The 14,833-nt window shown below is 46.7% G+C and overlaps 1 protein-coding gene across 1 annotated transcript in view; it reads left to right on the top strand.

The window, feature by feature from the left end:
- Positions 1 to 14,833, top strand: part of LOC124595037 (facilitated trehalose transporter Tret1-like) — a 326,026-nt gene that overhangs the window by 300,739 nt on the left and 10,454 nt on the right. Inside the window, exon 8 of the mRNA XM_047133599.1 lies at positions 640 to 920. Coding sequence (XP_046989555.1) covers positions 640 to 920 — 281 coding nt within the window. The remainder of the gene's footprint in view (positions 1 to 639; positions 921 to 14,833) is intronic.

Here is a 14,833-nt window from a genome sequence, read left to right on the forward strand (position 1 = left end):
AGTAGGTCTACGTTCTAGGGGACTGATGACCTCAGAAGTTAAGTCGCATAGTGCTCAGAGCCAGCCATCCAAACGGACATCCTCAGAAATTTCTTCCTCCAATTAAAAACTATGTTTGATTCTAGAAGACTTATTGGCCACGAATGCACTTTTTCCAGCGTAAGTCTGTTTCTGATGTTCTCCATGCTCCATCAATCGTAGGTTATTTTGCAGCCTAGGTAGCAAAATTCCTTAACTACCTCTCGCAGGGATAGGTACTGTAAAAATACTGCTCATTTAACCTCTTCCAGCAGTCAACAGAATGAAACAGAACAGTATTGAGGAATAATACGTAACGAACAGCAGAACAATTGTGACTCTTATAGCCCTAAATTCTGATTAGAATGAATGAGGGTCAAACCACCCAAGATGTATATTTCCCATGATGTCCGTAAATCATTTGAGAGAGGATGAGTCCTTTGTGAAAGGACACGACCGTTTCCAAGTCACACTTGAAACTGAATTCGGCTTCTATTGACATCGTGGTTGACGTGACACTAAAGGTTAAACGTACTGCCACCTCACACTTTCATTATTTTTATTCACGTCAGCTTGTATCATTCAGCCTTCGCAGTGTTTCCTCAGTGCCCGTGTACGCAGGTGGCGACGGGCGCGACCGGCATCGTGGGCAACGTGCTGTGCATGGTGGCGGTGCACTGGACCGGCAAGCGGCCTCTGACGCTGGCGTCGCTTGCGCTGGGTACCGCCTGCTGCCTGCTACTGGCCGTCTACGCGCAGGCGCACACCGCGCTGCCGCCGGGTGAGACGCTGCCCGTGGGCAGCTGGGCGCCGCTGCTGCTCTTCGTTCTGCTCTACCTCACGTGGTCGCTCGGCATCGTGCCCATCCCCTGGATGCTGCTCAGCGAGATCTTCCCCTACAGGTCTGCGCTCCCCGGCCATACACACACACACACACACACACACACACACACACACACACACACACACACACACACGCACGCACTACCGGACGCTTAAAAACGAACGTCCCTGAGCAACAGTCCCACAAGAGCGGAGTGCCGATGGTACTGTTACCGACGACTGTGAAACAAACGCAAAATAATTTTATTTAAAAAAGCGGATAAAGTGTCACTAGAAGCCTTCCTAAGAGACAATCTCCATTCCTTCCGAACTGACTATACAAATGTAGACGAGATGTGGCTGAAATTCAAAGATATAGTAGCAACAGCAACTGAGAGATTCATACCTCATAAATTGGTAAGAGATGGAACTGATCCCCCATGGTACACAAAACAGATTCTAACGCTCTTGCAGAGGCGACGGAAAAAGCATGCGAAGTTCAGAAGAACGCGAAATCCCGAAGATTGGCTAAAATTTACAGACGCGCGAAATTTGGCACGGACTTCAATGCGAGATGCCCTTAATAGATTCCACAACGAAACACTGTCTCGAAATTTGGTAGAAAATCCGAAGAAATTCTGGTCGTATGTAAAGTACACAAGCGGCAAGACGCAGTCAATACCTTATCTGCGCAGTGCCGATGGTACTGTTACCGACGACTGTGCCGCTAAAGCGGAGTTATTGAACGCAGTTTTCCGAAATTCCTTCACCAGGGAAGACGAATGGAATATTCCAGAATTTGAACCACGAACAGCTGCCAGCATGAGTTTCTTAGAAGTAGATACCTTAGGGGTTGCGAAGCAACTCAAATCGCTTGATACGGGCAAGTCTTCAGGTCCAGATTGTATACCGATTAGGTTCCTTTCAGATTACGCTGATACAATAGCTCCGTACTTAGCAATCATATACAACCGCTCGCTCACCGATATATCTGTACCTACTGATTGGAAAATTGCGCAGCTCGCACCAGTGTTTAAGAAGGGTAGTAGGAGTAATCCATCGAACTACAGATCTACACTCCTGGAAATTGAAATAAGAGCACCGTGAATTCATTGTCCCAGGAAGGGGAAAATTTATTGACACATTCCTGGGGTCAGATACATCGCATGATCACACTGACAGAACCACAGGCACATAGACACAGGCAACAGAGCATGCACAATGTCGGCACTAGTACAGTGTATATCCACCTTTCGCAGCAATGCAGGCTGCTATTCTCCCATGGAGACGATCGTAGAGCTGCTGGATGCAGTCCTGTGGAACGGCTTGCCATGCCATTTCCACCTGGCGCCTCAGTTGGACCAGCGTTCGTGCTGGACGTGCAGCCCGCATGAGACGACGCTTCATCCAGTCCCAAACATGCTCAATGGGGGACAGATCCGGAGATCTTGCTGGCCAGGGTAGTTGACTTACACCTTCTAGAGCACGTTGGGTGGCACGGGATACATGCGGACGTGCATTGTCCTGTTGGAACAGCAAGTTCCCTTGCCGGTCTAGGAATGGTAGAACGATGGGTTCGATGACGGTTTGGATGTACCGTGCACTATTCAGTGTCCCCTCGACGATCACCAGTGGTGTACGGCCAGTGTAGGAGATCGCTCCCCACACCATGATGCCGGGTGTTGGCCCTGTGTGCCTCGGTCGTATGCAGTCCTGATTGTGGCGCTCACCTGCACGGCGCCAAACACGCATACGACCATCATTGGCACCAAGGCAGAAGCGACTCTCATCGCTGAAGACGACACGTCTCCATTCGTCCCTCCATTCACGCCTGTCGCGACACCACTGGAGGCGGGCTGCACGATGTTGGGGCGTGAGCGGAAGACGGCCTAACGGTGTGCGGGACCGTAGCCCAGCTTCATGGAGACGGTTGCGAATGGTCCTCGCCGATACCCCAGGAGCAACAGTGTCCCTAATTTGCTGGGAAGTGGCGGTGCGGTCCCCTACGGCACTGCGTAGGATCCTACGGTCTTGGCGTGCATCCGTGTGTCGCTGCGGTCCGGTCCCAGGTCGACGGGCACGTGCACCTTCCGCCGACCACTGGCGACAACATCGATGTACTGTGGAGACCTCACGCCCCACGTGTTGAGCAATTCGGCGGTACGTCCACCCGGCCTCCCGCATGCCCACTATACGCCCTCGCTCAATGTCCGTCAACTGCACATACGGTTCACGTCCACGCTGTCGCGGCATGCTACCAGTGTTAAAGACTGCGATGGAGCTCCGTATGCCACGGCAAACTAGCTGACACTAACGGCGGCGGTGCACAAATGCTGCGCAGCTAGCGCCATTCGACGGCCAACACCGCGGTTCCTGGTGTGTCCGCTGTGCCGTGTGTGTGATCATTGCTTGTACAGCCCTCTCGCAGTGTCCGGAGCAAGTATGGTGGGTCTGACACACCGGTGTCAATGTGTTCTTTTTTCCATTTCCAGGAGTGTATATCATTGACGTCGGTTTGCAGTAGGGTTTTGGAGCATATGCTGTATTCAAACATTATGAATCACCTCGAAGGGAACGACCTATTGATACGTAATCAGCATGGTTTCAGAAAACATCGTTCTTGTGCAACGCAGCTAGCTCTTTATTCGCACGAAGTAATGGCCGCTATCGACAGGGGATCTCAAGTTGATTCCGTATTTCTAGATTTCCGGAAAGCTTTTGACACCGTTCCTCACAAGCGACTTCTAATCAAGCTGTGGGCCTACGGGGCGACTGGACTCGTGATTTCCTGTCAGGAAGGTCGCAGTTCGTAGTAATAGACGGCAAACCATCGAGTAAAATTGAAGTGATATCAGGTGTTCCCCAGGGAAGCGTCCTGGGACCTCTGCTGTTCCTGATCTATATAAATGACCTGGGTGACAATCTGAGCAGTTCTCTTAGGTTGTTCGCAGATGATGCTGTAATTTACCGTCCAGTAAGCTCATCCGAAGACCAGTATCAGTTGCAAAGCGATTTAGAAAAGATTGCTGTATGGTGTGGCAGGTGGCAGTTGACGCTCAATAACGAAAAGTGTGGGGTGATCCACATGAGTTCCAAAAGAAATCCGTTGGAATTCGATTACTCGATAAATCGTATAATTCTCAAGGCTGTCAATTCAACTAAGTACCTGGGTGTTAAAATTACGAACAATTTCAGTTGGAAAGACCACATAGATAATATTGTGGGGAAGGCGAGCCAAAGGTTGCGTTTCATTGGCAGGACACTTAAAAGATGCAACAAGTCCACTAAAGAGACAGCTTACACTACACTCGTTCGTCCTCTGTTAGAATATTGCTGCGCGGTGTGGGATCCTTACCAGGTGGGATTGACGGAGGACATCGAAAGGGTGCAAGAAAGGGCAGCTCGTTTTGTATTATCACGTAATAGGGGAGAGAGTGTGGCAGATATGATACGCGAGTTGGGATGGAAGTCATTAAAGCAAAGACGTTTTTCGTCGCGGCGAGGTCTATTTACAAAATTTCAGTCACCAACTCTCTCTTCTGAATGCGAAAATATTTTGTTGAGCCCAACCAACATAGGTAGGAATGATCATCAAAATAAAATAAGAGAAATCAGAGCTCGAACAGAAAGGTTTAGGTGTTCGTTTTTCCCGCGCGCTGTTCGGGAGCGGAATGGTAGAGAGATAGTATGATTGTGGTTCGATGAACCCTCTATCAAGCGCTTAAATGTGAATTGCAGAGTAATCATGTAGATGTAGATGCTCGTTGCGAAGAATAATTCACTAGTAATTACAGGGTGTAGCCAGCCGCAAAACACGCGGTAAATTCTGCGGTGGTTGGTTGGTTGTTGTGGGGAAGGAGACCAGACAGCGAGGTCATCGGTCTCATCGGATTAGGGAAGGATGGGGAAGGAAGTCGGCCGTGCCCTTTGAAAGGAACCATCCCGAAATTTACCTGGAGCGATTTAGGGAAATCACGGAAAACCTAAATCAGGATGGCCGGACGCGGGATTGAACCGTCGTCCTCCTGAATGCGAGTCCAGTGTCTAACCACTGCGCCACCTCGCTCGGTTCTGCGGTGCCTCGCTCCTTCCACAGTCCAAACGAGTGCATATCACTCGTTGCAAAGGAAGGGTGGCTGAAATTAAAGTACATACATGATTGGTAAAAGTGGACTGTATTTATAGACTACATTGCGACACACAGTGGTGTGTGCACGCTGCTTGGCGGTCACGGCCCGTCTCCCCTGTCCTGGCCAGTTCCGTCTGTGCATCGTGTGCATGGCCAGGCAGAAAAAAATCCTTACCTGTAGCGAGCGTCCGGTCGCTGTTCCGACCTTGTGGCATGTTGCATTAATACAAAACATTTCGCCTACGTGATTTATATAAATTACCCAAATACAAATAATCAAATGCAGCACAAATTGCACCAAACAAACAAGGAAATAAAATGATCCAAGAAACTGTCCACTGTAAACAAAAGAAACATTTCTCTTAGTAATTTGATAATTACGTGCACTAGTTTCTATGTTACCTGTGGGACAACGCAGATCCTTGACAGTGGTCATTTATAAATTCCCGTTGCTGTGCGCACTGAAATAACTCGTACCATACCATCAGGACCAAGATGTGTACCAACAGTGACCCCAGACCGCCACATGAGGGATGGCAAATTGTCTTCCTTCAGTAGAACCAATGTAACTGGCTGTAGATTGTCCTTTGTTGATGACCACTTAGTTCTCTATTGTAGTTGTGATAGGCAATCCCTCGACCACCGTTTCCAAATGTGTTGCATGCACTGCTGGATGAGCTGCCATCTTGACAACCTGGATGATGGCTCTGGAAGCAAGCCTGGCTCTGGGATGGATGCTGAAGTTTAACCAATAATAAAATGGCCTGGAGTAAGGTAGGAGAATTCATCTGGGTTGACAGGAAGTTGTGTAATGGATCGGGAGCTCAATCATGCTTCATTTTGTGTTAGAAGTGTGTATAGTACTTCAAACTTCAGCACTTGGTTTCCCACGACTCTCGTCAAATGTGCCTGGATGGATTTTATGCCTGCTTCCCATAGACTACCAAAATGCGGCGCATGAGGCAGGATAAAATGCCAGTGGGTACCATTCTGCGATGCATAGTTCTGGATTTGGGTTGTGTGAAACTGACAGCTGAACAGTTTATGCAGTTCACTCGGCCCATTCCTGCACCCTCAGACGTCTTCCCATTGTCACTGTACACGTTTGCACAAACGCCTTGTCGTGAAATGACTCTTTGAAGAGCCGCAATGAAAGCTTGGGAGGACAAATCAGTGACAAGCTCGATATATACTGCCTTTGTTGCCATGCAAACGAACAAGGCAATTTAGACCTTTGTACTAGTTTTGCTCCTCTTTCCTCCATTCCTTACGTGTAGTGGCCCTCCATAGTCAACCCCACAATTAAGCAGAAGTCTGCTTTTCTCTACACACCCTGACGGAAGTTGTCCCATGAGCTGTGTTGCAATGGTTGCCTTCAAGCAGTAGCAAGGAAGGCACTTGTGGATTATTTGCCTGATTACAGATCTTCCATTGGGTATCCAGTACCTTTGTCTGAGGCTTGCTTTCAGCAGTTGAGATCCTGCAAGCAACAAACAAAGATGCTCGCTCATGACTATTAATTTAGTGACAGGATGCTTAGGAGGAAGAATCATGGGGTGCTTCTGACTGTAAGAAACTTTTGATTGTTCCAATCTGCCACCCACCCTTAACAACCGTTCCACATCCAGAAAGGGGTGAAGTGAGTTCAGTTTGCTTTTCTCGGGGATTGGTCGGTCATGTTGTAGTTCTTCAATTTCCTTATAATAATCTTGCTGTTGCACCATGCGAATGACTGCCTTCGATGCTGTGTGAAGTTGTCCTGCTGTTAGGTTTCCACTAAGCCTCACAGTGGGTTACCGCCTAAGATTGTTTATACATCTCAGCACATACGCCATAGCTCTTTGCGGTTTTGATCATGAGGAATAATGTTGGGCTTTCTCATTCACAATGCAAGTAGTTGCGAGCAAGCAAACATGTTGAATATGTTTCTCTGGTACCTCCGCTGATTCGTGTGCATACTTCATGGTGTTAACAGGCCATGCTGATGGTGGCTGATAGAGCCAGCAAGGACCTGTCCACCATAGCTTACTGTTGCCTAGCTGTTGCAGTAAAATTCCTCTCTAAATGATGTCAGCAGGATTATTTTTAGAGGATACGTGGTTCCAGTCTTCTACTGCAGAGAGTTTCTCGATATCAGAGACACGATTTCCAACAAACGTTTTCCATTTTTCCATGACGTTGATTCCTTCGCCAACCATGCTAAGACAACAGTAGAATCTGTCCAAAAGTAAGTTTTGGCGATGTTTAAGTATAGCCCAGATTTCACCTTCTCCATCAATCTAGCGAATAGTAGGCCTGCGCTCAATTCAAGTCTTGGCAGTGATGTTTGCTTGATTGGCGCTACTCTGGATTTCGAAGTTAAAAACTTGATTGAGGAATTATTTCCTTGACAGACATTTCTAAGGAAAATGCCGGCTCCATATGCTTGCTCGGAGGCATCTGAGAATCCATGTAGCTCCAGCCACTTAACTCCGTTGCTGATCACCCTTCGTTGAATATGAATGCTATTCATTGATGGTAGATGACCATTCACCTGTTCCCACTGTGTCTTCAGGTCATCTGGTAACGGCGTGTCTCATTCTATTTGTCTTTGCCAGAGATGTTGCACAAACACCTTGCAAGTCACTACAACTGGTCCCAGAAGTCCCAATGGATCGAATATAGAGGCAACCCGAGAAAGTATACGTCGTTTAGTCCAGCTTACGTTACTGTTTTCTGCATCAGTGGCTACGAAGGTATCCAGAATGAGATTTTCACTCTGCAGCGGAGTCTGCCCTGATATGAAACTTCCTGGCAGATTAAAACTGTGTGCGGACCGAAACTCGAACTCGGGACCTTTGCCTTTCACGGGCAAGTGCTCTACCAACTGAGCTACCAAAGCACGACTGGAAACACCCCCCAGGCTGTGGCTAAGCCATGTCTCCGAAATATCCTTTCTTTCAGGAGTGCTAGTTCTGCAAGGTTCGCAGGAGAGCTTCTGTAAACTTCGGAAGGTAGGAGACGAGGTACTGGCAGAAGTAAAGCTGTTAGGACGGGGCGTGAGTCTTGCTTGGGTAGCTCAGTTGGTAGAGCACTTGCCCGCGAAGGTCCCGAGTTCGAGTCTCGGTCCGGCACACAGTTTTAATCTGTGAGGGAATTGTTCGATGATATCTCTGCTGAGGCATTAAACACTACTCGAAGTTTAGTCGTATTGCTTGATTCTTTAAGCACTGCATGATGTGGCATGTAATACGTGCATTTCTCCGTATCTGTGGTCACCAGTTACATATGACCCAAGTCTTCATATTCTCTCATGAAACTGACATAGTGTGCCCTTAATTCTGGCTGTCGCTGTAGCGTTGTAAGCAGCATGTAGCATTATTTACGGACTCACCTAGTCCTGCATGATTATCTTTCACTGGTAGTTTCACCACGAATCTGCCATTTGCATTCCTCTGAATGGTTTTCGCAAAATGCTCCTCACGCAATCGCTCTTCTTTCTTGTGCACAGAAACATACTTCACTTCTTCTTGCTGCCAGAACGTTTCGACCTGAATGTTAAGGTTGGTATTGCGTGCAAGGTATGACAGTACTCTTCGAGCATTGGACTTGACTGAATGAGGAGGTATTTTTCCTGACACAATCCAACCAAATGATGTTTCCCGTAAGGTTGGGAGGTGATCCCTTTTCAGTTGTCCAAGCTGCAATACATCAAAAAAGCTCGATGCTCCAAGCAGAAGATCAATCTCACCAGGTTTGTTAAATGAAGGGTCAGCTAACCTTAGATACTTAGGAAGTTTCCAGGTGGAGGATTCAAGGGCTGCTGTTGGGAGTCGCCCTGTTATACACGGTAGTAATGCACAGACAGCATGTGTGCCGTAGTCAGCAACTCTAAAGGAAATGTACACACTGCAAACGTGCGATGATTCTACCGATTGAACATCGCTGATGCCACTTATTGGTATCGTATGCCGACTGAGCTGTAGTCCCATCCGATCTGCCAAGCTCCTAGAGCTAAAGTTCATTTGTGAGGCACTGTCAAGAAGTACCCTGCATTTGTACTCCTTCCCATTTTTGTCGGCGATGTTTACAAGCGCAGTAGATAATAATACTAATGCACGTTGGTGATCTTTCACTGTGCGATATGTTTGCTGTTGTTGTACATTCGTTTCCTGGCTTCTACTGTCGCTGTTACTGGCTTGTTCCTTGTGCAATAATGTGTTGTGGTGCTTGTTACAAATACGGCAGCTGCCAGCACGGCATTCCTTCTGCCTATGATTCGAGCCCAGACAGTTGAAACAAAGTTTTTGTCTGTACACGAAGTCTATTCTGCTAGCAGTGTCGCTCTCTTTGAACGTAGGGCACCTACTTATGCGTTGAGTTGTAGAACGCACAGTCGGGAGCAGTCGCGAGAAATGTACGTCGCGAACTGTACCCTTCTGCCTTAGTATGCTTCGCGGCCTGCTGCCGGGACTGGGGCAGCATTTTGTCTGGATGAATGAGCTCTAACGCCTGACAGCTGGTTTCTAGAAATGCCACCAAATCTTTCAGAAGCAGAAATGTGATGTCAGCTGTTTTACATTCCCACTGTTTCCTCAGAGTCACACTAATGTGATGCAGCAAAATGTGCGAGAGCAAAGTTTCATGCAATAGAATACCGACCAGCATTACCCCAACAGCGTTCAGATTTCTCATTAGCCGATTAATTGACATCCGTAAGCCCTTAGCAGATTCAATTTTGACGGTAGGCAGATTCAGAAGTTCTTTTAGATGCAAATCAACAATTAACTTGGTATTGTTATACCTTTGAACAATCGAATCCCATGCAGTCTTAAAGTTACTCTCTGGTAAGTTTTGAACCAGCATAGGAGGTTCGCCAGACATACATGACAATTAATAATAATATCGCTGGACATCAGTTAAGGCTTCATTGCTAATAACTAATGCCTTAAAGGTATCGAAGAAGTGCATGAATTCTGCTGTGTTACCATATAAGTTTGGTAATGAAATTGCTGAAATTTCTGCGAGCTTGAACTTGCAGACTTAGGTGGTAACACAACATTTGACTAGAGCATTGTCGTTATCGTTGATTCTAAATCTAAACACAAGTCTTCAAACGACTCCCTGTCCGCATCATGAGATTCTTCTACATCTACATCTACATCCATACTCCGCAAGCCACCTGACGGTGTGTGGCGGAGGGTACCTTGAGTACCTCTATCGGTTCTCCCTTCTATTCCAGTCTCGTATTGTTCGTGGAAAGAAGGATTGTCGGTATGCCTCTGTGTGGGCTCTAATCTCTCTGATTTTATCCTCATGGTCTCTTCGCGAGATATACGTAGGAGGGAGCAATATACTGTTTGACTCTTCGGTGAAGGTATGTTCTCGAAACTTTGACAAAAGCCCGTACCGAGCTACTGAGCGTCTCTCCTGTAGAGTCTTCCACTGGAGTTTATCTATCATCTACGTAACGCTTTCGCGATTACTATATGATCCTGTAACGAAGCGCGCTGCTCTCCGTTGGATCTTCTCTATATCTTCTATCAACCCTATCTGGTACGGATCCCACACTGCTGAGCAGTATTCAAGCAGTGGGCGAACAAGCGTACTGTAACCTACTTCCTTTGTTTTCGGATTGCATTTCCTTAGGATTCTTCCAATGAATCTGTCTGGCATCTGCTTTACCGACGATCAACATATTATGATCATTCCATTTTAAATCACTCCTAATGCGTACTCCCAGATAATTTATGGTATTAACTGCTTCCAGTTGCTGACCTGCTATTTTGTAGCTAAATGATAAAGGATCTATCTTTCTGTGCATTCGCAGCACATTACACTTGCCTACATTGAGATTCAATTGCCATTTCCTGCACCATGCGTCAATTCGCTGCAGATCCTCCTGCATTTCAGTACAATTTTCCATTGTTACAACCTCTCGATACACCACAGCATCATCCGCAAAAAGCCTCAGTGAACTTCCGATGTCATCCACAAGGTCGTTTATGTATATTGTGAATAGCAACGGTCCTATGACACTCCCCTGCGGCACACCTGAAATCACTCTTACATCGGAAGACTTCTCTCCATTGAGAAGGACATGCTGCGTCCTGTTATCTAGGAACTCCTCAATCCAATCACACAATTGGTCTGATAGTCCATATGCTCTTACTTTGTTCATTAAACGACTGTGGGGAACTGTATCGTTCATCGTTAATCTCTGAGTTTGGATGTCGTATTCATCCTTGCATGTATTTAGCAGTTACCGCCTTACTCTGATGTCGTTCAGATTGGAACCTTCTTGAAAGCTATTAATAAATGTGGAGAGTCTACTCATTCGTGACTTGATTACTGCTCCTTTCTTGATTAAATTTCGTTTCTCTACAGGATCCATGCTTCAGGAGAATAGCACAAAGGGTAATAGATTAAGGAAACAGAGCCAGGCTGCTCACAGAGCAGGACGACGGTACCTGCAGAGCGCTAACTGGGCTGCAGCTACTGGCGCAGACGTCGACGGATGGCGCTCACTGATGCACTGGTGTCGTGTTGTCGGAACTGCTTGGCTGTGTTACGACGTCTGCTGGCTTGAAAAGCACTTCACAACATAATTCTCGCGGCGTATGTACCGTGGAGAGCTCTGGCACGGACGTCTATCACTGCTGATACTCGAGAGACATGCGGAACGTATAGTAATCACGGAGAATCACACAAAAAGCCACGATAACCGGATACTCGTAATTCGCGGTAGGTGCAAATCAAAGCACATAGCCTTTGTGCCGGAATATGTTCGACTAGTTATATCCGCACCCAGGGGAGCAAAATGTAGACGGCCGCAAAACGCGCGGTAAATTCTGCGCTGCCTCGCTCCTTCCACAGTCCAAACGAATGCATATCACTCGTTGCAAAGGTAGGGCAGTTGAAATTCAAGTACATATATGATTGGTAAAAGTGGACTGTATTTAGAGACTTTATTGCGAAACACAGTGGCGCGTGCGCGCTGCTTGGCGGTCACGGCCCGTCTCTCCAGTCCCGGCCAATTCCGGCTGTGCATTGTGTGGATGGCCGGGCAGAAAACATTCTTACCTGCAGTAAGCTTCCGGTCGCTGCTGCGACCAGGTGGCACGTTGCACTAATACAAAACAACAGGGTGACAGTTATTGAACTATATCAAATAAAATCGTCATTACTTCTGAACGAGTTGCAAGGTTGCCCTTGGGGCATGATGGGAATTAGTATACACATGCATGGTTTGGTTTAGCGACGAAGCCCATTTTCATTTGGATGGGTTCGTCAATAAGCAAAATTGGCGCAGTTGGGGGTCTGATAATCTGCATTTCGCTGTCGAGAAGTCTTTTTACCCTCAACGGGTGACTGTATAGTGTGCAATGTCCAGTCACAGAATAATCGGTGCGATATTCCTTGATGACACGGTGACTACCGAACGGAACGCCAAGGCTATGGAAGATGATTTCATCCCCACTAACCAAAGTGAACCTGATTTCGACAAGATGTTCGTTCATACGAGACGGAGCTCGACCCTATCGAATCAGGAGAGTGTTTGATGCCCTGGAGGAGCACTTTGGGGACCGTATTCAGGCTCTGGGGTACCCGAGGCCACTGGCATGGGCCTCGATTGGCCGTCATATTCTCCAGATGTGAACACGTGCGACTCCTCCTTATGGGTCATACTAAAGACAAAGTGTACAGCAATAGCGTGTGTGTGTGTGTGTGTGTGTGTGTGTGTGTGTGTGTGTGTGTGTGTGTGTGTGTGTGTTCAAATGGTTCAAATGGCTCTGAGCACTATGGGACTCAACATCTTAGTTCATAAGTCCCCTAGAACTTAGAACTACTTAAACCTAACTAACCTAAGGACATCACACACACCCATGCCCGAGGCAGGATTCGAACCTGCGACCGTAGCAGTCCCGCGGTTCCGGACTGCAGCGCCGTGTGTGTGTGTGTGTGTGTGTGTGTGTGTGTGTGTGTTTGCCCGCATCTCGTGGTCGTGCGGTAGCGTTCTCGCTTCCCACGCCCGGGTTCCCGGGTTCGATTCCCGGCGGGGTCAGGGATTTTCTCTGCCTCGTGATGGCTGGGTGTTGTGTACTGTCCTTAGGTTAGTTAGGTTTAAGTAGTTCTAAGTTCTAGGGGACTTATGACCACAGCAGTTGAGTCCCATAGTGCTCAGAGCCATTTGAACCATTTTTGTGTGTGTTTTTTCTTAACGGACCAAACTGCAAAGGTCATCGGTCCCTAGACTTACACACTACTTAAACTAACTTATACTAACACACACACGCACACACACACACACACACACACACGCACACACACACACACACACACACACACACACACACACACACACACACACACCCATGCCCGAGGGAGGACTCGAACCTCCGGCGGGAGGGGCCGCACAGTCAGTGACTTGGCGCCTTTAACCGTACGGCCACTCCGCGCGGCTTCAGCAATAGCCCCAAAACCATTGCTGAGCTGAAAACAGTCATTCAGGAAGTCATCGAAAGCATCGATGTTTCGACACTTCAGCGGGTAATAAAGAATTTCGCTACTCGTCTGCGCCACATCATCGCCAATGATGGCAAGCATATCTAACACGTCATAACCTAAATCCGAATATCTGTAATGACGTTTACATGTTGAATAATGTGAGTTTATGCCGTAGTTTGTAACTAATTTAAGTTTTTTCATATAGTTCAATAACTGCCACTCTTTATCTTTAAGATATCCACTTCACACAACTATTCAAGGAGTCCATAAAGTCCCATTATCTTTTCAAAAAAATTCATAACTTAGAAACTATTAGAAATAGAGCAACGTGGTTTCGTTTTGAATAGCGACGTGTATTTCACCATGTTTGGACATAGTAAAAAGACAAATCTTTCACCTTGCAAGTCACTAAAAAGTTTACCAATTAGTTCTCGATTTCTTTAAAAAGCACTCTTTGAAACATAAATCTAAAAACATGCATGTTAAACGTATCGACAGACCTCACATGCAGGGTGTTCCAAAATTCATGATGCACACTTGTCGAGGTTGTAGAAGGGACTTAGTAGATCAAGGTTTACATAGCAACTCATATCCGGATTACATCCAAAGGTACTACAGAGCGTCATAGTTATAGGCTCCGGGGCCTGTAAATGTATGTAAATATAGGGTGATTCCGTGAAGATTTTATCAACTTTCTAGGATGATGTAGAAGAATAAATCTGAGGTAAAAGTCCCTGTACCGAAAATGAACGAGTCGAAATTTATAAGCGAAATCGTACTGATACTTCTGAGAGTGGAGTACATATACTGGTACTGCTGTTGCTAAGATTCTAGGGTAGGCATCTTGCAGAGGTATTAGTATGGACCAAGACAACGAAAAAAAGTCCAGTAAATATGTTCTCTAAAATGCATACCTGATGGCCTATGAGCACTTGTTCATCTTCTCTACTGTGAAACACATCTCCTCTGTTGAACAAGTGCTCATAGCTCCTCAGGTATGCATTTTAGAGAACATATTTACTGGACTTTTTTTCGTTGTCTTGGTCCATACTAATACCTCTGCAAGTTGCCTGCCCCAGAATCTTAACAACAACAGTACCAGTACATGTACTCCACTCTCAGAAGTACACTCCTGGAAATTGAAATAAGAACACCGTGAATTCATTGTCCCAGGAAGGGGAAAATTTATTGACACATTCCTGGGGTCAGATACATCACATGATCACACTGACAGAACCACAGGCACATAGACACAGGCAACAGAGCATGCACAATGTCGGCACTAGTACAGTGTATATCCACCTTTCGCAGCTATGCAGGCTGCTATTCTCCCATGGAGACGATCGTAGAGATGCTGGATGTAGTCCTGTGGAACGG

Source organism: Schistocerca americana, chromosome 2 (genome assembly GCF_021461395.2).
Source record: "Schistocerca americana isolate TAMUIC-IGC-003095 chromosome 2, iqSchAmer2.1, whole genome shotgun sequence".
NCBI lineage: Eukaryota > Metazoa > Arthropoda > Insecta > Orthoptera > Acrididae > Schistocerca > Schistocerca americana.